The sequence below is a fragment of the Balaenoptera ricei genome, chromosome 14 (genome assembly GCF_028023285.1).
Source record: "Balaenoptera ricei isolate mBalRic1 chromosome 14, mBalRic1.hap2, whole genome shotgun sequence".
Taxonomy (NCBI): domain Eukaryota; kingdom Metazoa; phylum Chordata; class Mammalia; order Artiodactyla; family Balaenopteridae; genus Balaenoptera; species Balaenoptera ricei.
In genome coordinates, this window is record NC_082652.1 from 3,988,601 (window position 1) to 4,011,899 (window position 23,299).

The 23,299-nt window shown below is 46.3% G+C and overlaps 1 protein-coding gene across 1 annotated transcript in view; it reads right to left on the reverse strand.

Annotated features, from left to right (window-relative positions):
* Window positions 1-21,861, reverse strand: part of TMEM132C (transmembrane protein 132C) — a 380,764-nt gene extending 358,903 nt beyond the window's left edge. The window contains exon 1 of the mRNA XM_059894191.1: window positions 21,777-21,861. Coding sequence (XP_059750174.1) covers window positions 21,777-21,861 — 85 coding nt within the window. The remainder of the gene's footprint in view (window positions 1-21,776) is intronic.
* Window positions 21,862-23,299: the final 1,438 nt, after the last annotated feature.

The window sequence follows — 23,299 nt, forward strand, 5'->3', positions numbered from 1 at the left end:
TCCCCTTCTGCTCAGGTTAACTGGTCCAGGTCTGAAGGCTGCAGTGCTCGCCTTCACCAGGAGGGCGGCGCCCTCCCCTACAGCTGCTTTCTTTTCTGAAATGATGGAAACGTCCATTCAGGCTAGTCATCCTCAATCGGGAGGTGGGACGTGTCTACATCAGAGTCCCAGGGGTTCGTTTAGCATTTAGAATGCTATTCCATATTTCCTACGAGAAACTGGGAAATGACTTATGTTTTACATGAGATGGACCACAGAAGGCCAAGTTCAAATATCTGTTGTTCTCTGGGCTTGTGGAAGATGGAACAGGATTCTTCTTTTTTTTCATGTTTTAAATTTTTATTATTATTATTTTTAATAACACCTGCCACTTGGACTAACATCATGGATTCACAAGCCAATATTTCACACATAAAAGTAATTCACTGGGACTTCCCTGGCGGTCCAGTGGCTGAGACTCCACGCTTCCACTGCAGGGGGGGGCGCGGGTTCAATCCCTGGTCAGGGAACTAAGATCCCACCTGACGCCCCGCGTCCAAAAAAAGAAAAAAAGGTAATTCATCAATGGAACAGTATTCTTAAGGAAGGGTATACCCCTCTGGGAGGAGAGGAGAAAAATCTCTGGATATTTAGACTTATTTGAAAAGAGCATATATGTTTAAAGTTGAGAAATGCAGCCTTCGATACTGGTTTATTGATGAGAGTCACGTCTGTAACAATTCAACACGCAATTCAGGAGCCTCCAAACTGATAACAGTTTAGTGGGGTGAACCCCGTAATATGATAACTCATTACTTATGATTCTGTGTCCTGTTATCAAACATTCCACTGTGTGTATTTGGCAGCAAAGAATACTCCTTTTTTTATTCTTAAATTCACTCTCTTGGAATATGAGAAAATCCTTCTTCCACCTTTTCCAGAAGCCCTGGTTCCAAGTTATACAACAGAGGATGCAATCAGGAAATTCAAATCACGGAGAAAAAAAGCAGCAGATATCAGACCTGTCCACTGCCATCTGACGCTGCCCCGAGGCCAGTGTTTGCCCAAGTTTGGAGTCTGAGATAATTTGGGGTAAACGCAGAAGGACTTTTAAACATATAGCAGTTATGTGTTTATTTTAATATTTGGCGGGGGGAAGCACAATTAGCATGCAAAACAGTGACTTCTGTGGCAAGTATTGCTTAGGGCAAAGCTCAGACTGAAAGAAAAGATTTGAGATAGAGAAAGACTGTCATGAAGTAAATGGAAGTACGGATGATGCTAATGATGGCAAAAACTGTTGAGAATCATAGGATAAACTGCAAAAGAGAAAATACTGATTTAGAAGTTATGAGCAGTTTCCTGTCTTTGAAGATGGGGACTCAAACACACCTTTTGGGGATACCTCCTTCCTTTCAAAAAGTCCTCCAAAATGAGTTTCATGAGTGTGTGTGTGTGTGTGTGTGTGTGTGTGTGTGTGCGCGCGTGCATGCACGCGTGCTTTCAGCTGCACCCCTCCAAACCAAGGACCCTAAGTTCCTGGAGAAAACTGTGAAGTCACCTTCAACTTGATGCAGATGTTAAATGTTTTGTTTCGTTACGCAAATGGATGTACTAATAGGAGGATGCCCGCAGAGATAGGAACTTTACTTGTTTTTTCTCCTAAATATGGATTTAGATTTCCTGGTGTCTAAAAACTAACGTGTAGTCCTGAGGGTGTGAGCACTCGGTGTGTGTAAGCACTTTCTGCAGGAACAGCTGGAACACCAGGAAGAGATGGTTATGCCCGGGGCAGCGAAGGCAGTGGCGAGAAGCAGGGAGATGTGATTTTCCCTTCAACTGTCACTGAAGGGAAAGCTGTGGGAAGGGGCTTACGTAACAGGCGACACTCGGGTACAGTGGGTGGGTGTCGGGCTCCCGGGACTGGAGTGGGTTTGGACCCGAGAATGTATCAGAACAACTGCTCCCAGCGGGACACAGGGGCCCCTGTGGTCCCCTCACGTTCCTGAACATCTTCTTAAAATTCACAACCTGATCTCTGTTGTGCTGGGGAAATGGGGTGCAGGATCTCCTCCCCGCAGCTGGGGGCAGTTTAGGACCCACGCCAGAGAGACAGCTGTGCCCCCAAATGTCTGTCTCTGGGAGACTCTCAGCAACGGAATTTTTTTTTTTTTTTTTTTTTTTTTGGCCATGCCGCACGGCATGTGGCATCTTAGTTCCCCAACCAGGGATCGAACCCATGCCCCCTGCATTGGAAGCGCTGAGTCTTAACCTCTGGACCGCCAGGGAAGTCCCAACAGAATTCTATAAAGAGGCAGGCGCAGAAACCAAGCATTCTTGAGGTCAGGACATCCCAGAAATAGCTGGAGTGGAGGGGAAGGGGGGAAAGTAGGCTTGTGGGGTCTTCTGGCAGGTTAACTGGGACGTTAAAGGGAAGGATGGGTCCTGCAGGGATCACCAGGGACGTCTAAATGATACTGAGATTACACCGAACATACAATCATCCAAACTCAGAACGCAGTGTCCAGAAGGGCCAGATCCATTGAAACTGAATACAGCTATTACTTCAAAATCAATATGGATCAAATGGAGGGATATTCTACCAAAAAAAATGGCCTATACTTTTCAGGGTTATGAAAGACAAAAAAAGAAAAAAAGGCTGAGGAACTGTTGGTGATTTAAGGAGACTCAAAGGAACTTGACAACTAAATGCAGGTGGGATCCTGGATTGCACTCTGAACCAGGAAAAACTTAGCTTTCTTTTTGCTGTAAATGACATGATGGGACAATTGGCAACATTTGAATAAAGTATGTAGAGAGGCAACAGTACTGTAAACAATGTCCTATTCTTGATTTTGATCACTGTAAAGCGGTTTCTTAAGAGAATGCCCTTGTTTTAAGGAAACAGACACGAAAGGGAGTCATGTTCAACCAATTATGAATATAAGTAGTTTAGAAAAACATACATATATACATACATACATTTAAAATATATAGAGGCAAACAGACACAGAGACAGAGAAAAAGAAACAAACAAAAAGAATGCTAAAGCAAACATGGTAAAATGTTAATTTGGGGGAATTTAGGTGAAAAGTATATGGGATTCTTTGTATGGTTTTGCAACATTTCTAAAGACTAAAATTATTTCCAAGTAAAAAGTTTAAAAAAACATTATGGTGCAGGAAGTACTTTATACACAGTGGGCTTTGTTTAAAGCCGCGTTTCTCAATCAGGACTGAGTTTTCCCCCAGGAGATATCTGGCAATGTCTGGAGACAGTGTTGGTTGTCATAAACGGGGGGCATGGGCGGTGGGGTGCTACTCGCATCTAGTCCTACACAAGGCAGCCCCCCAACAAAGAATTATCTGGCCCAAAATGTCAGTAGGGTTCAGAAACCCTGATTTAAATATTTAAAGAAAATGAAGCAAGATTCTTCACCGACACCAGCCATGGAAGTATTGGGAAAGCATCCTCACTTGATACAAGCCTTCTCTCTCTGTCTCTCGACCAACATCTCCACTCATTCTACCCCATCTCTGCCAGGTACACCGGAATCCTGTTTCAATGGATGTAATTTGGTCTGCCTAGCATCTCTTCTCTCCCTTTTTCTGGCACCAACACATAGCTTCTTCTGGAAAGGGCTCTTCTCCTAACTCCAACCATGTGGGCTGGATGGGAACTTCAATATTCTTAGGGCTCCTACTGCTGTAGCCACATGACATTGTGCCCCAGTAGGGCCAGTTCTAGTACCTCACTCTTCCTACCAGAGCTGAGTGGTTGAAGGCAGGAGTGGATAATTGGCTGTCCTGAGGCCACCGCCCAGACTGTTTAAACCACAAAGCGTTTAACTTACTTGGAATTTGCTGTCAAAACTTGAAAGCTGGGCCATTTCACATTTTTAAAAATCCTGATCTCCTGGTTTACTTGAATCATTAAGACTTTGGTGCCCACAGGTGTAAGGATAACAATTGTACTCACCTCCTGGGGTCATTATATATATGTATATGTTTATATATACACATGCATGCATACGTGTACTACACACTCACACAAATGAGTGCATTTGTCACTCAAAAGAAGGTCCTTCTAGAACACTACTCACTCATTTGGGAAAAAAGGATGTTTAGATGCATAAAAATACCTTCTCTTAGGTACTACAAATGCAAAGGTATTTTAATTGAGTTCATTTAGGATCCCCTACCCTCGACATCTTGGTAATCGCTGATGCTTACCAGGGACCATTATAGGGGTATCATACACTCTTGCTTTATCCTGTGGACAAGGAGTGTCTGAAACAAGGCAACTGGCCAGTGTGACGTGGTCCACAGCCATCTCTGCTCAGAGATGGGCACCTTGGCACAGAGAGCTTGCAGCACACTCTTTTGGTTTGAAATGTATAGATGTTTTCCAAGAAGATGATACAGTGAAATCCAAATAAGAATACAAACCAGACTCTTCCCCTTTCAGAATCGCTCAGGCCAACACCTTCAGGAGGGTCCAGCAAGGTGGGCAGTGGATACAATGGCCAGGAGCTGCGTGTCAGAGGTCGAGTGGCTAGAAGAGCAGCCACCTGGGAAGAGGAGCTTGGGCATCACATTCTTAGTGAGGCAAAGGGGGGCAGCCAACACCAAGTGTTGAACCTGAGAGGACTGAGGTGGGGGGAGCAGAGAAATGGCCTGGTATAGAGAGATGAGACAGGAGTTACAAAGAAAGAAAGGGAGAAATCTAGAATGAGCCTTGTGTTGTTGGATTAGCATGGAGATATCTGTGTGAACTCATGGTTTTTGAGACAGACAGAGGTGTCACTGTGTGTACCACTATTTCCTGACTAGAGCATCCAAACAGCAATGAGCACCTCTAGAGCTTAGACTTTGGTTTCTAAGCACTGTTCTCCACTGAAAGAAACTGAGCTGATTCTAGGACTGGGGCAGGAAAACTACAAGATGAGTCTAGAAATTCTTATATTTAGAAAGGAAGAAAATGCTTAAAGAATATTGAGGACACATCAAAAGGACATAGAAGCCATGATAAAATGGCTCCCACTGCCAAACTGAGGATATTCTGAGCGTCGAAATAACCAGTGATAGTAACGAAACATAAGCCAGAGAGAACAAATGAAACCCATGACCCCATTCTGTTAATAAATTCATAAATGAAGTACTGAAATTCTAATAATAAACACATTGTCCCTGAACATCTTTTCATAGAATATTTATTAATTTTAAAGCGAATAAGGGTAACTTCACAGTAGAGAAGCTTGGCAAGCACTACCTTCACCAAGTGATCAAGTGTGCATCATTAATATTGTGACAAATTCAAATCATGTGCCACCTGATTAAATGCAAAATGGGGAGAGCAGAGCATCCCTTCTGAGACACTCCTGCCAAAGGGGTATAATTGGAATCTAAGCACAAAGAAACATCAGACAAACCCAAACTGAGAGACAAGCCACAAAATAAGTAGGCTGTAATCTTCAAAACTCTCAAGGTCATGAAACTCAAGAAAAGACTTAAGGAAAACAAAGACCCATGACATGAAGGAGATTACTGAGACAACAGGGGATACTGAATTAGGGTCTGAGGATTGTAGAGTAGTCAGGCGGCAATGTTTATTCCTGATTTTCATGCTGTACTGTGGTTCCGTAAGAGTATGTCTTTGTTTGTAAGAAAACACATGGCAAACATTCAGGGGTGGTGAGTGCCTATTTGGTCATTCACTCTGAGACAGCTCAGGGGACCAGAGTTCCAGGCACGTGTTCTTACAACTTGTCCATAGGTTTGAGCTTGTTTAAACATAGTAACAACAGACGTCCAACTCTCTTCCACTATGTCCTAAAGACCAGACACAGGGGGACATAACCTCATCTAAGGAGGCAGGAGGACACTCTGGAGAACAGTATGGAGGTTCCTCAAAAAAACTAAAAATAGAGTTGCCATATGATCCAGCGATCTCACTCCTGAGCAAGTATCTGGACAAAACTCTAATTCAGAAAGATCCGTGCACCCCTATGTTCACAGCAGCACTATTCACAATGGCCAAGACATGGAAACAACCTAAATGTCCATGGACAGAGGAATGGATAAAGAAGAAGTGGTACATATATACCATGGAATACTGCTCAGCCATAAGAAAGAATGAAATAATGCCATTTGCAGCAACGTGGATGCAACTAGAGATGATCATACTAAGTGAAGTCAGTCGGAAAGAGAAAGACAAATACCATATCATATCGCTTATACGTGGAATCGAGAATAAGACACAAATGGACTAATCTACCAGACAGAAACAGACTCTCAGACACAGAGAACAGACTTGTGGTTGCCAAGGGCGAGGGGAGTGGGGGAGGGATGGAGTGGGAGTTTGGGATTAGCAGATGCAAAGTATTATATAGAGAATGGATAAACAACAAGGTCCTATTGTACAGCACAGGGAACGCTACTCAGTATCCCGTGATAAGCCATCATGGAAAAGAATGTGAAAAAGAATATATACCTATGTATCACTCAATCACTTTGCTGTACAGCAGAAATTAATACAACATTGTCAATCAACTGTACTTCAATAAAATAAATTGAAAAAAAAATAAGGAGGCAGGAGGAGAAGGAAGTGTTCCTGGCCCCAGTGAGGGCAGGAGCCTTGGACAGAGGACCCCACACAGAAGTCACAGGCACAGGGGCACACAGAGCAGGTGGGGAGTAAATACTCCAGCCTCGCTCTCTGTCTGACCTCCAACCTCCTACAAGTGCCCTCATTGGCCAACCCAAGACGGCACACAACAGGCACAGGAAGTGCCCCCTGAGGAGATCAGCCTTCCAGGGCACGCAGCAGGATGGAGAGCATGTCTGCAATGTGGGCAAATGGGAAAAGAAAAGCCAAATATACATTAGCCCATTGGACCCTTTACAATAACTCTGTGAGATACGCTTTCCTGGCCCCACTGCACAGATCCAGAAACTGAGTCTCTGTGGGACTAAATAACACGCCCGTATCTACACAATGGAGCAGAAATCTGGCTCAGGCTCGTGTGAACCCCAAGCTTTATTCTTGCCCCTTAATTAGGAGTTATCAGGTGAGGCTGAGGCCCTGATGTGCTGAACCAAGCTCCGTCTGGATCCTATCTTTGTCTCTCCAAGCAGTACTCGGGCCCATCTGCTGCATCCGTCTCTTTTTTTGTCTCTGATGTTGAAGAGATGGCTGCGTTGACAGGCGAGTGATAAACGATGCCTGCTTATCCTTGTTTCAGGTGAGTGTGACACAAACTCAATTAGGAAAACACATCTTCAGGGCTGCTTCCTGTTCATACCTACTAGCTCAGGTGGATGTCTGAGCAGGAAAGAGCGACAACTTGTTTGCACGACTTTTCTCTGTCTTCCCTACCCTGTGTCGCTCACACTCCTAAATCTGGAGATGTAGGAATGTTTACTGGGTTTTTTAATGGCCCCAATCATGCACCCCTTTTCTGGTGGCAGCACCCCAATTGTCCTCTGCACCCCACTGTCAGCCCTTGCAAACTCCTCCCACAGCTCCCAGACAGGATAATTAGGGCACATTGTCTTTTCCAGACCAGGTTGACTGGTTCAGAAATGGCACGTGAACCAAACAGAGCCAAGGAGACACAGTATGACCTTTCCTGTGTTCATCGGGTATCGTGTAAAGGACAGTTGATCTTGACTCCACAAGGGTGGGAGCCTGGGACTGCCAAGACCCACCACATACAACCTAAAAATGAAGCCAGCACCATAATAGGCAAAGCAAAGAACTGAAGAAAAAAAACCTCTGACGTCATAATTGAACACCTGGATCAAGCCATAACTGATGACTAATTTTAGTGTAATTTCATCACCCCCACAAGACATCTTGTACCCATCTGCAGTCACTTTTCATTATTTCTGTAATTTACTCAGTTGTTAAGAGAAAGCCCTAATCAAGGGTGTTTTTCACTGTTTACTGTGAAATTCTAGTCTCTGTTTTAAGCTGATTTCTTTCATGTGGCCGTTTCTGGGAACTCATTATCTGCAAAGCAGGGGGCCCTCCTTTCTCTCACCTGAAAGGAAGAGGCAAAGAGTACAGAGAAGGATGGCCACTTAGAAATAAAGTCAGTGACTTGAAAATGTGGCCTCTGGCCAGCTCATTTGAGCATCACACTATCATGAACATTCTCACCTCCAATCCAAGGGACAATTTCCAGGAGTGACTGATGGAGAGAAGGAATAGTGGTGGATTCTATTCTCAGTTAGGGACCCTCGATAAAATGATGGCCGTCTAAGGACTTCCAGCACATCAAACTTACCTCCCCATTTTTCTGCACTATCGAGATGTAAGAGATGAGCTTGGGGTGAAAGACAGATACTATGAGAAGCCAAAGACAGAATTAAATCATGTATTCATTTGTTCATTCACTCATTCACCAAGTATTAAGGGCCTCATATGTGCCAGGCACTGGGGCTGATGGGCAAGAGAGATATGTACAATAGTGAACAAAAGAGAAAAGAAATTCTGTTCTCATGGAGCTTAAATTCTAGGGGAGAGGAAGATGGCTAGCCAAATAAGGGAAATCTACGGGTTATCAGGTGGTGATAAGAGAAACACAATAGAAAAGGGGACTAGAGAATGCCATAATGAAGAAGAGCAGATGGTGTAGACAAAGGGAAATGGCTCCAGTAGACACCTACATGTTACCCCACAGCAGGCATGTGCAAAGGCCCTGAGCTGGGAGCCCAGTGGGGTGCTGAGAACCAGCAAGGCGGCCAGTGGGACTGGAACAGGGTGTGCGTGTGAGGGCGCGGGGGTTGAGATGAGGTCAGAAGGATGCTGGGGGCCAGAGTTCACGTCGCACCTGTAGGTCACTGAATACACTGTGGCTTCAGCTCTAAATATGATGGGAGCCTCTGGAGGGTTCTGAGCAGAGGACAACATGACCTGACTGATGGTCAGGAGGGGTCTGAAGGGGGCACCTCCCCAACCAAGGTGCAGCTGCTGTGTGCTGAGGATGGAGGGCATGGTGGGCCTCCTCCTGGGTTATTAAAGTAAGGACTGTCTCTACAGGATTCAAAGTAACTGGATAAGAAGTTGACAGCACCACACCCTTTAGCACCGTGTGTGTTTGCAGGAGAGAAGCTCAAGACATGAGAGAGAGAGAGAATAAAATCCCCCAGATCAAAGACTCCTCGACCACTGAGAAGGGCTAAGAAGCTGATGTTTGCAGACCTCCTGCGTTGTGAACGAGAGAGTGAACCCCAGGACTCCTCCCAGCCAACCTCCCAGCCAAAGCAGACACCTCCTGTCACTGATGGTCCGGAGAGGTGTCCAAGGGCCAGGCCACAGCCGGGGAGATGACTGACCCATAGCGGGGACATCAGCACGACAGAGGAAAACGTTGAGTTTGAAAGCAGATGAGAAAAATCTGCTCTGTGAGTCCATTCACTGGTTACAATTAAAAATGGAAACTAAAGAGAATGGTGACCCGAGGCTGTGTGCTGAGCCAAAAGATTTACATAAACTGGAGAAAAGCTCACATCACCACTTAGGGGGCAAGAGAGATGAAACAGAGCTGGGGCAGAACTGGATAAGGAATTTTTCTCATAAATGAAGATGGCAGAGCGGGAAGCCTTTTAGGGTTACCTCCTAGGGCTGAGGCATTAGAATCTGACCGGCTTTAGGAACTCAACCCTCACGGAGGAGGGAAGGTCTCATCTGCAAGACGGACCAGTGGCAGAAAATGTTACTGATGCAGCAACTGGACCATGGCTGGTACGAGAGGGATTTTTTTTTTTAATTTTTATTGAACTATAGTAGATTTATAATGTTGTGTTAGTTTCAGGTGTACAGCAAAGTGATTCAGTCATATACGGAGAGATAGATATATAGATTCTTTTTCAGATTCTTTTCCATTATAGGTCATTACAGGATAGTAAGTAGAGCTCCCTGTGCTATACAGTAGGTCCTTGTTAGTTCTCTATTTTATATATAGTAGTGTGTATCTGCTAATCCCAACCTCCTAATTTATCCCTCCCCCGCCTACCCCTTTGGTAACCACAAGTCTGTTCTCTATGTCTGTGAGTCTGTTTCTGTTTCATACACAAGTTCCTTTGTGTCATATTTTAGATTCCACATATAAATGGTATCATATGGTATTTGTCTTTCTCTTTCTGACTTACTTCACTTCGTGTGATCATCTCTAGGTCCATCCATGTTGCTGCAAATGACATTCTTGTGTTCTGTTTTACGGCTGAGTAGAATTCTATTGTATGTGTGTGCCACAGCTTCTTTATCCGTTCCTCTGTTGATGGACACTTAGGTTGCGTCCACAACCTGGCTGTTGTAAATAGTGCTGCTGTGGAGGGGTGTTTGATGGAGGAATAATGAATGAAGGGAGGAGAGCCAAAGCAGACAGAAACTACAGAAGGCTCCCCAGGAGCAAAGGTGCGTTGGGAGGTGGATGTCCTTGACTTAGCTGTTGATGCAGACAGAAGAAGCAAACTGACCTCACCGGGAACTGCTCCAAGAGCTTTAACTACACACGTGAGACGCAGCCATCCAACTGGCCTTTGGTTTCCTTCATTTTGCTCTTTGGTTGGTTGGATAGGGTCCTCCTGCCTGCCTGGCGTCCATTCCTTTTCATCTGACAAAGCCCGATTTGTCTTTGGACGCCACACCTTCTGCACTCTCTGCCCTAGTAGTTTGGGTGGAGATGACCTGAGGCTCCCAGATTGGTGTGTCCCAGACCTGACCAATCAGAAACTCCATTCCCCCCCGCCCCCCTTAACAGTGACTGGCTCAGGGTTGGGCCAGGGACTCCAGTGACCACCATGAGATTCACACCATCAACTTTTTCTACAAGCATTTGGGAAGTCACTTTATTTTCGTTGGGGTGTGCTGTGTGGATAGAATGTAAACCTTGAGCTGCTGGTGACAATGATGACCACTCAGAAATGAAGCCAACACAAAGAACAGAGCAGACAGAGGTGGAAAGAAACAGTGTCTGGTTACATTGATTGACCCCTGGATCCAGCCGTGCCTGAAGCCTACCTGGTATTTTTTCAGTTACCTGACCTAATACATTTTTTCAACACCCCCCCTCCCATTTTTTAATTTAACTTAATTTTTTTTTTTTTTGCTTTGGTACCATTTGCATAAGCTGGGATTTTTGGCATTTGCAACTAAAGGGGTTGAGACTAATGAACTGAATGATCTGGTGCCTATTCAAAGACCATTTCCATTGGGGAGGTGGTGAAACCTTGTGTCAGGGCCTCAAACACAACCTCACTGTTTCCAACGGAGACAAAACCATGTTTCCAGAGCCACTTCCTGTTTAAGGTGTGAGATTTTTATTTTTTAATTTTTTTGTAATTTCGGCTTAAAATCATCACTAAGCTGGAACTCCACGATAAGAACAGAACCAGCCTTCTGTTCTGTGTGTGTACTGGGGGTGGGATGAGTGTCTTAAAGTTCCTCTGTTTATTTTGCGAATAAGAGAATTGCCTCAAAGGACTGCTAATCTACCCCCATGTGCCAAAGTGGGCAGTGTTATATCCACATTTCTACAGCATTGGAGTCCACAGAGTCAGTGAGGAAACGCGGCAGAAATCAAGCATTATAATTAAGGGGCCAGAGGGACCGATTGAGCAAGAACGATGAAAAGAGTGGCCTGAAGAGCTGGATGAAAAAATTAACCTAAGGGAGGCATGGGAGCTGCTTTGGATGTTTCTGGTGGCTCTGTGACCCCAGAGGGAGAAGGGTTGTTTAAGACAGTATCAAGAGTGTTATGAAACTAAGCGAAATGGAATTAGGTCTAAGCTGTATTTAAGCATGAAGTACATCAAGGGATGTCTCAGAATCTAAACCCCTGGCTCTCTGTTTAGGCTGATAATAAACAGACACCACACACTCAAGGAGCTTTTCCTATTCTCTGATACCGTCAAATTCACTGTTCTTCTAATTCTTTTTATTTTCTCTGTTTTTTAAAAAAGCATCTATGTGTAGTTTCTATTAGATTTTTTGGGTGATTTTTCTTCTCCATGGCTTTGATAACTACACATATAATAATGGCTGTGATTTATTGACCTTCTACCATGTGCCAAATATTACCATGTGTAAGGGGTTGAATGGTGGCCCCCAAAAGATAGGTCCACTTAGAACCTATGGATGTGGTCTTATTTGGAAACAGAGTCTTTTCAGATGTAATTAAGTTACAGACCTTGGGATGAGGTCATCCTAGATGAGGGTGGGCCCTAAATCAATGACAGGGTCCTTGTAAGACAGAACGGGGGAAGACATGCACAGAAGCCTATGTAAAGATGGAGGGAGACGGGAGGGATGCAGCCACAAGCCAAGGAAGCCAGGAGCCAACAGACGCTGAAAAGAGGCAAAGCAGGAACTTCCCCTAGAGTCTTTGGAGAGAGCATGGCCCTGCCTGCACTTGAGTTTGGACTTCTGGCTCCAGAACTGGCAGAAAGTAAGTTTCTGTTACATTAAACTACCCAGTTTATGGTAATTTGTTACACCAGCCTCAGGAGATGAACACACCATGCTGAGCAGCTACGCCCATTTTTTTCCTTAAAAGAGTCTCACAATCCTACAAAGTAGGCTCACAAGAGCTGTCCTTTCCTCCAAGAATTTCTGCTACACACACACTCTCTGTTGCCTTCTTTTGTAACAGTTCTTCAATCTTTCTCTGGGAGAAAGACCCTTCTCCCTTGAATACAAAATGGTGGAACTGTCCGTCAGATCGTCTTAATCTTTTCTAGACAGGGATGGGCCTAAGTAACCTGTTCTCATCCCTGGCTACACCTGAGAATCACCTGAAGAGCTTTTAAAAAGTAAAGATGATCAACCCTACCTCTATGCCCACCTCCACTCCACTACTACAAAGATCCTGGCCCAATTGGTTAGGTGTAGAGTCTGGACGTTAGCATTCTTTAAAGCTTCCTGGTGATTCTAAAGTTCAGCCAAGGTTAAGGGAGTCTTTCTCCCTGGAATCTAAAACATGAGCACAGAGATAAAAACAAAATAATTAGAGCCCCTGTATCCCAGCAGTGGTACCCTGAAACCAGACATCCATGGTAACTACCAGGACTCTTGAACTGGCAACTTCAGACTTTTAGGAAACTGGTCCCTTAGTGTACCTTCGGGGTCATAAGATCCCAATCCCTTAGTCCTTAGGTGGCCCTGATATGTTTCTGATGCTTCTGACCAATTCATCCAGGAACTGGCAGAACAGATACTCAAAACTAAGCTTCTGCTTCCATGATATGGGGCATCCTTACTTAATCCGTAAGTGATAGCCCCCCGTGTCACTGACAACGTGAAGGGTGTGAGGAAGAAAGAAAAAATATTTTTTGGAAGGGGTTAAAGAGGTACAAACTTCCAGCCATAAAATAAATAAGTCACAGGAATGTACTATACAGTATAGGGAATATAGTCAATACTACTGCAATAACTTTGTATGGTGATAGACGGTTACTAGACTTTTCATGGTGATCAATCCGTAATGTATATAAATGTCCAAACACTATGTTGTACAACTGAAACTAATATAATATTATATGTTGGGACTTCCCTGGTGGCGCAGTGGTTAAGAATCCGCCTGCCAATGCAGGGGATATGGGTTCGAGCCCTGGTCCGGGAAGATCCCACATGCCGCAGGGCAACTAAGCCCGTGTGCCACAACTACTGAGCCTGCACTCCAGAGCCCACGAGCCAAAACTACTGAGCCTGCGTGCCACAACTACTGAAGCCCGCGCGCCTAGAGCCCGTGCTCCGCAACAAGAGAAAACCCCGCTCACCGCAACTAGAGAAAGCCTGTGCGCAGCAACGAAGACCCAAAGCAGCCAAAAATAAAATATATATATATATATATATAAATAAATAAATTTATTAAAAAAAATACTATATGTTAACTATACTTCAATAATAAAAATATTATGTAGAGATGACATGGTCTTCTACATCAAGTCTTTGAGTTGCTTAGTATCCCAGACATTTGCAAGTGTGAACTTAACACTCTTAATATACCACTAAGAGCATCCTTAATCAAAAAAATAAAAAAAAAAAGAAATGTACACACTTCGGAAGACAAGGACTTACTCACTCTGGGAGATATCTATAACCATTGTCTTGGAAATTTTGCTAATTCAGACTTTAGCTGGGTTGTATTTTACCTTTGTCCTCTCCTTAGAGGCAGTAATTTCTAAATCCCTAAGGTGTAGAAACAGTTTTGTTCAGCTCAGCATACAGGTAGGAGAGAGAATCAAGTCCTGCAGAGAAAACAGTTTCAAAGATATCAGAAGTACCACTCAGAAATAAAGGCAAGCCAATTAAACATAATTGGTATCCTTCTTCAAAGTATATACAAATAATCTCTAAGTGAAAATTCCCTTAGCCATACCCAGCGTGTAAGATGAATGCACTTGAGAAGGATTATATGTAGAGGAAAAAGTGTTGGGGATATACAGTTTTAAGGTTCTTACACAACATATAAAGCAGTATGACCTCATTTGAATGCAGGCTTTGATTAATTAAAGATAAATTTTGTAAACCTTAGGGCAATGGCTAAATTTTAAAGAGGTATAAATAATGAGCCAATATGGAGATAAAATGGAATCATAAAAAATATACTCAGTAGGAAAGCAGGCAGAAAAAGAAGGAAAAAGAAGTAAAGAACAGATGGCACATAAAGCAAAAAGCAAGATGAGAGATTTTAATATAAACATATCAAAAATTTCATTAAATATAAATGGTCTAAATATAATGATTAAAAGACACAGATTATCAGATTGGATAAATAGGCAAACCCCAACTACATACTCTCTATAAACAATCTACATAAAATATAAAAACACAAATTGGTTTTTTAAAAAACCAGAAAAGATACTACAATGCAAACATTAATCAAAAGTAAGCTGAGGTGGCTGTATTAATATCAGATGAAACAGACTTCAGAATAAGGAATACTTCCAAGAATGAAGAGGGATATTACATAACGAGAAAGGAGTGAGTTCACCAAGAAGTCATTACAATCCTAAGCATATATGTACCTAAGACAGTGTTTCAAACACGTAAAGGAAAAGCTGACAGGACTGAAATGAAAACTAGACAAACCCACAACTTCAACACTTCTGTCGATAACGGACAGAACAAAAAGATTAAAAAATAAGCAGGGATGTAAAACACCTGAACATCATTAGAGATATTAGGAGAATCCTTGTAAATCTTAGGCAAATACTTTTTTAGATGTGACACCAAAAGCACAATTACTAAGAGAAAAAAAATCAACAAACCAAACTTCATTAAAAAATCCTTTGTTCTTCCCAAGACACATACTGGGAGAATTTCTACAAACACCTATCTGAAAATGGACTTGTATCCATAATATATAAAGTGCCCTCAAAGATCAATAATATGAAAATAACAACCAACAAGAAACTGGCAAAAGATTTGAAAAAGACATTCCCCAAAGAAGGTATAAGGATGGTAAGTAAGCACAAGAAAGAATGCTCAACATTATAACTCATAGGATAAAAGTTAAAACTTGAAAGATATACTGCTACACACCTATTAGAACTGTTACATAAAATCAAACTAAAACAAGGGATAACATTAAGTGGTCCTGAAGATATAAAACAACAGGAACTCTTATACCTTGCTGGTGGGATTGCAAAATGTTTCCATGTTTGAAAAAAGTTTGCAATTTCTGATAAAGTTATGTGTACAGTTACCACACCAGCCAGCAATTCCAGTCCTAGGTATTTACCCAAGAGAAATGAACAAACATTCATCTGAAAACCTGTTTGCGAATACTTATAGTGACATTTTTCATAATGACCCCCAAATGGAAGTAATCCAAATGGCTTTCAACTAGGAAATGAATAAACAAACAGTGCTGTATCCATTCACTGTAATATTATGCAGTATTAAAAAGCAATAGGCTATTTGTGGTCTTTTTGATTATAGCCATCTCACAGGTGTGAGGTGATATCTCATTGTGGTTTTGATTTGACGATGAAGGGAACCCTTGGTTACTGTGGGAATGTAAATTGGTGCAGCCACTGTGGAAAAGAGTATGGAGGTTCCTCAAAAAAACTGGAAATAGAACTACCATATGATCCAGCAATTCCACTCATGGGCGTACATCTGAAGAAAATGAAAACACTAATTCGAAAAGACAATGCACCCCGATGTTCACAGCAGCCTCTTTTACAATAGCCAAGATATCGAAGCAACCTATGTGTCCATCAACAGATGAATGGATAGAGAAAATGTGGTACATATATACAATGGAATATTACTCAGCCATAAAAAAGAACGAAATTTTGCCATTTGCAATAACATGGATGGACCTGGGAGGTATTATGCTTAGTGAAATAAGTCAGACAGAGAAGAACAAATACTGTATGTTACCACTTACACGTGGAATCTATAAAATAAAACAGGGACTTCCCTGGTGGCGCAGTGGTTGAGAATCCGCCTGCCAATGCGGGGGACATGGGTTCAAGCCCTGGTCCGGGAAGATCCCACATGCCACGGAGCAACTAAGCCCGTGCACCACAACTACTGAGCCTGCGCTCTAGAGCCCACGAGCCACAACTACTGAGCCCACGTGCCACAACTACTGAAGCCCATGCGCCTAGAGCACGTGCTCCGCAACAAGAGAAGCCACCGCAATGAGAAGCCCATGCACCTCAATGAAGAGTAGCCTCCGCTCGCCGCAACTAGAGAAAGCCCACGCACAGCAACGAAGACCCAACGCAGCCATAAATAAATCAATAAATAAATGTATTAATAAAATAAGATAAAATAAAAAATAAAACCAAACTAGTGAATCTAACAACAACAAAAAAAAAACAGACTCACAGATATAGAGACCAACTACTGGTTACCAGTGGGGAGAGGAAAGGGGGAGGGGCAAGACAAGGACAGAGGATTAAGAGGTACAAACTACCATGTATAAAATAAATAAGCTACAAGGATATACTGGGCAGCCCAGAGAATACAGACAATATTTTATAACTATAAATGGAGAATAACCATTAAAATTTTGAATCACTATGTCATATACTTGAAACATAAGATACTGTAAATCAACTATAGCTCAACTTAAGAAAAAGAACAAAAAGGAATAGACTGTTGATATATAGGTGAATATTAAATGCACCGTGCTAAGTGAAAGACAGATGATTCGAAAGCTGCATACTGCACGACCCCATTTTTATGGAATTCTGAAAAAGGCAAAACTATAAGGACAGAGAACAAATCAGTGGTTGCCAGGGGCTGCAGGTATAGGGGGAGGAGGTGGCAGAAACACCCAGGAATTTGGGGGCTGATGGAAGTGTTCTTTATACCTCAGTTATGTTCGTGTTTACATGGCCATGTGCGTTCATCAAAATGAAAACTCTATCCTCAAAAGGGTGAATTTTTACTGTATGAAAATTACATTAACAAACCTTACTTTTAAACAACGCAGACTGCTGTAGAGATATTCTATCCATCAGACTTTCCATTTATTCCATTAATTCAGTAATACTCCCTTTCACTCCAATAAAAATGCCAAAGATTCGTTTTTATTAACCTTGCTTCTCATGACTATGGATGTTATGAAATATCTAATACATCCAAAGGCTTTGTTTTAACCCCTGCTCATGAAAGTGCTAACTGCTAATATAATTGAGAGTTTTGGGTTCTTCTCTGCCCAATTCTAGCCACATTTGTGATTAAGCTAAGGATGAATATTGAGATAAAGGAGGAAGAGCTGAAAGTGCAAATTCAAATGGCTGAGGGGAAGGGGCCGGCAGGTAAGGGGGGGGAAGAGAAGCACTTAATAAACACCCCACCCAGGGGCCGGGGCGGGGGACACCCACGCACAGCCTTGGCACGATGTAGCCTTACGGGAATGCGCACCCGAGGTCGGCAGAGCGCCCACCCTCTTAGGGGAAATTGGAAATCCCAATTTTTGTATGTGAATTCTCCCAATTTGAGGGGGGGGGGGGCTGTTCAGTTTTTCATTTTAAAAAGCACTGTGGACAGAACAGTGCTTGTGAGCAGGTCATGAAGTTTGCAAGCGCTGGTCTAGAGCCCTGGGTTGTAGAGCAAGAGAACTAGGACAGGCCTAGGAGTCTGGTGGTTTCATAGAATGGCTTCCGAGAAGCTGAAATCACTTCTAGGAAGCTTCAACGCAGCAGGGAGTTTCAACTTGGGTCGGAAGCGGTGTGTGCTTAATGCAAAGAGTGTGTGTGTACTTTAAGTATAAGGAAAGCCAAGGCATGAGCCTTACACGTGCAATCTAAAATATGAAACAAACTAGAGAATATAACAACAACAATAAAACAGACTCACAGAGAGAGAGACACACTAGTGGTTACCAGTGGGAAGAGGGTGCACGTGGGAGCCGAGAAGGACCTCTCCCCCCTGACAACCTCTTCCTACTCATGACACCCGCCCCAGCCCCTAAATCCCAAATCAGCAGTTCAAAATCCCCAAAGCTCTGACTATCCAAAGGTTGGCTGGCTGGTTTTTAATTCTTTTGGTGACCATGGCTGCTCTAAAGTACAACGAAGCTATCTGGGGACTTTATCCTCTTCTATGTATATACTCACATCTTTCATGCAAAATGACTTACGTGTCCAGTTACGGATGCAACTCCACACCCAGCCTGGGCGTGTCAGACAATATACATGGATGATCCTGGGCCTCTCTCTGTCTATCTACCTACCTACCTTCTGAATTGTGAAATACACCTGGCCCCAGACTTCCCAAAAGAGATTTCCGGCCTGTGTGACCTTCCCGGGGGCCCCCTACGTGACTGACAACCATCACTTCACCTCTGACAGCATCTCAGCCTACCACTGCCCTTTCCTCCCCTTTACACGGGGCCAATTCCTCAACCTGTAACTCAACGACACTTCACGTCATCTACCTCAGCCCAAGTCTTAAATCTTAGGAAGACTCCCTTCTTTCAGTGCCCTGGTCTATTTTTGGAACCACCCAAGAACAGTGATTCTGTTCCAAACCCTGAGGAATTGCAGAGCCTTAAATCCACAGTTGAACATCAGCTTGCAATTGGTATTAAAAACTGATCAGTGGTTTTGAGGGTTCCAGAAATCGGCACTTAAATCCTTGGGCAAGAACAGTCAGCGATGGATTTTTTTTTTTTTTTTAAACGACAGTACAAATTTAAACAAGGGTCAGAAAACTTCCCTCCCTATAAGAAATTCATGGAGCAAACATTTCCTTTACAGAGGTATCTGATAGGGTGAATGTACTGCTGCTTATGATCACGAGAAACAAAATGAAAAATATTTTGCAGACCCATCTGCAGTGAAAACTGCCAAGCAAAAGCGGGAAGAGAAAACCCCACCAAATCAAGGTTGCCCTAAACCATGGGGAGAGGTGGCTTTGGGGGGAGGGGTGGGGCATCTCCCCCTAACCTCTAACACCCTCACCACCTGCTGTGTAAATAGCATCTTTAAAACAAAATTCCCGGGCTTCCCTGGAAGCGCAGTGGTTAAGAATCCGCCTGCCAGTGCAGGGGACACGGGTTCGAACCCTGGTCCGGGAAGATCCCACATGCCGCGGAGCAACTAAGCCCGTGAGCCACAGCTACTGAGCCTGCGCTCTAGTGCCCGCGAGCCACAACTACTGAGCCCACATGCCACAACTACTGAGCCTGCGCTCTACAGCCCGTGAGCCACAACTACTGAGCCTGCGTGCCTATAACCTATGCCCCTCATCGAGAAGCCACTGCAATGACAAGCCCACAACCAAGAGTAGCCCCCGCTCCGCTCGCCGCAACTAGAGAGAGGCCACGCGCAGCAAGGAAGACCCAACGCAGCCAAAAATAAATTAAATAAATAAATTTTTAAAAAAATTCCCAATTCCACTTTCCAACAAAATTGCTGTCCCTGGCCTCTTCCACGTGGACGTTTCTAATGGCCACTTCTCTAAATCAAAAGTAAAATCCTCTAAATGGTGGGGGGGGGGAGGAACGTGAGCTTTAATTAAGAAAAGTCCACAACTTACTTCACAGAGCACATTCAGCAGTCAGAGTTCCAACCTGAATGAATCCTCTCACAGACGGAGAAAGCCTGATCGGGGACTTTCACCCTTCGCTCAAATTAAAATGACACCACCTTCCTCAACGAAGTGCTTTCTACCCATTAAGTCACTTTATCATCGCAACATCTCATTTTGGGAAGGATTTTTTTTTTTTTTTTTGAACTGCCACTTTCCATTTGGGGAAACCGAGTCCTAGAAATGATAGAACCCAGAGCTCACGGCAGAATCAAGTAACCAGATTTTCTAACAGATTTGTCCTCTGGAATAAAACAGAAATATGTCCCCCATCCCGTCACACACGCGCGCGTGCCCATGCGCGCGCGCACACACACGAACGCACACACACACACACACACACACACACGCACACTCCTGTTTACCTGGAGCTCTTGGGAGAAAGGGACAGTATCTAAAACAGCAATTTTGTCCGGCTGGTGTGTCTGGGGACCTGCACCCTTAAGGAAAGCAGATTTTTCTGGAATTCCAGCCGGTGCGCAGTGACTTTTGAAAAGCAAACGTTACGTGGTAACATCAACTGGCAACTTGTCTCTGCGAATGCATTTCCAGCTCAGCCTGAAGAGCTTTAGGCGGGAGAGAGCCGTGATTCTCATCCGGTTGGACTCGGTTTACCCGCTCAGGGCCCGGGGCCGGGGCCGGAGCCGCGACGCAGCGCGAAGGGCAGGGACACTTGTGCGCATCTCGCTTTCACCCGATGGCCCCGAGACTCCTGCCCCGGCGCAGGCAGCGGAAAAACGGCGCCCCCAGCCCACTCTCCGCGCGCTGACCCGCACCCGGTTCCCGGCCCGGCCTCGGGGCGCGCAGCCGCCGTCCCCAGAGGAGCGGGGCTTCCTCGCGCGGCGCCGGTGGCCCCCGGGCTCCGAGACCCCTCTCCCCGCCCCTCCCGCCGCGGGCCCGGGCCCAACACGCACGTAATCAAAACCTGCATAATAATACCAACCTTTCCTGAGTCTTCTGGGCACTAAGCGTTCCCTCCCTGAATTCTCTTAAACCCAAGACAAGGAAATCATTCCCATTGCAGAGATGAGGAGACTGAGGTGGAAGGCCCCCCAGGACCCGGCTGCTGGGAAGCCCAGGTCTGATTCCGACTTGTAGCCCCAGCTCTCCCACCCGCGCAATCACCTTTACGCGCTCCTAGACCACACAGGACCTCGGCGGGGCGCCCGGAGGGGGTGCCGGGTTTCTCCCGAGCTGAGGTCCCCGGGAGCTGCGCATTCCTTCAGGGGCCAACGCCGGCCCGAGGGACCCCATGGCGGGGGAAACGGGGCACAAAGGGCCCGGTCTGCCCTCGTGGGTCACCAGTCCCAGTCCGACTGAGCTGGGGAGGGGGACGCCAGGCTGCGGGGGAAGAAGGCGCAAAGAACCCGGCTGCCCGCTCCCGGCCCCCCAGCTCCACGTCGTGGCCGTGCCGGGTTGCTCTGAGTCTTCACGGAACTCGAGGACGGTGAACACACACAGAGTGTCCCTCAGCCACGCCCCCTCCTCACCCCGGGAAGCACCCCGAACCCGGAGACACTGGGTCAGCCAATTTCGCCCCAATCCCACGGACGCGGCGCCCAACGGGTCTCGCCCACCTAGGGAAGGGGCCGCTCCGCGCCTGGGAGCCAGCGCCCTCACCCAGGTCCCCGCGACACCCTCACCCTTCGGTTCTCCCCGCCCGGGCTCCTGGGGACCGCGGGGAACTTCCCGAGCGCCGGCGCGACCGACGCCCCCCGCCCCCGGCCTCTTACCTCTGCCCAGCAGCGCGGCCAGCACCAGGCTCAGCGCCCGGCAGAGCGGCGCCACCCGCCCGGGGGCCGCGCCCTCGGAGCGCATCCTGCGTCCCGGCAGCTCAGGCCGCCCGCCGCCCGCCGGGGGCGCAGGGCCCGCTCGTGGTCCCCGCCGGCTGTCCCATGCCCCGGGGCCACCCCCGGCAGCGAGTCGGCCGGCCGGGCTGCGGAGCCGGTGCTCACGCCCCGCCCCTGCCGGGTGCACGCCGCGGCGCCTGCGGATCCGGCGGAGACTCGCGCTCTGGCCGGGGCAACTTTTCTCCAGCCGCCGCGGCAGCCGCGGCCCGCCCCGCCCCCAGGGCCGCCCACTCGGCCCCGCCCCCCGGAGCCCGCCCCGCCCCCAGCCCCGCCCCGGGGCGCAGGCTGCTGGAGGCTGCCGGGGAGAAAGTGCGCGGGTGCCGGAGCAGGCGCGCGGGAGAGGGGGTGGGGCGCGCAGGGGAGCGGGATGCGCCCGCGGGGTCCCTCCTCCTCCCTGCAGCCTTCCGCCTTCGTGCCCTGTGGCTCGCGTCCCGGAGAGCTCTGCGCAGGTACCGCGCCGCAACATGGAGCCGGACGCTTCCCATCGGCAGCCTCCGGGGTCCTCACTCGCCGCACCTGAACTTCAGGTTGTCCCCTGATTCTTTGCCTTGAGAGCTGGGGGCATCTGGAATTAAAACTCCCCTGCAGCTGATGCGGAAGGCTCTCCCAGAGAGATTGTTCAGTGGGAAACAGCAACGGGCAGGACAGGCTCGAGAGGGACACGGTTTCTACAGAGGCGTGCGCACATGTGTATATATTTGTGTGTGTGTAGCAAGACAACGCAGTATCTCAGGAAGAGTACTGGAACGCTGGGGTGACGGAAAGGTTCGTTTTATACTGTATATCCTTCTATATTGTTGGATATCGCCCCCATGCCCATGTGTTTTTAGTCACTATTCTGGGGGGAAATGCGCCCTTCCCCAGCCAGACTTGCTCCTGCAATAGCTTTTTCTCTGCAGATGCAGACAACGACTCGCCACCCCACTTCGCTCCCCAAATCTCTTCTCTGTGACGTTCCCAGCGCTGCCCTCCCTCCCCGCGTGGATCCCAGCTGCTTGCCTGCGCGGTGACTGATACACATGCTCGGGGCCTCATCTGTTTCCCAGGGATGAGCAATCTGAATGCAGGACCCCGACTCCCCCTCGTGTCCGTGAGTGAAAGGCAGTGCGTTCTGAGCCCAGCAGCCTTGCCCTAGAGGCCCAGCCCTCCCCCAGCTGGTGCGCTTCCCCCAAACCCCATAGCCTAGCCTGGCGGTCCCCTGGGGTCCTGGGCTCCTCAGGGGCAGGGCTCAGGGGCCCAGCTCTCACCCAGGCTGACTCGGTCCAACCTCAGAAAAGAAGCCCACGGTGTTGTCATGTGTCACCATCGCTCCTGGTTACCAGAGGCAGGAATGAATTTCAAAATAAAAGAAAAAAAAATATCCTTGATCAGGTGAGAAAAAACAAAAGTGAAACGTCTTGAGCACT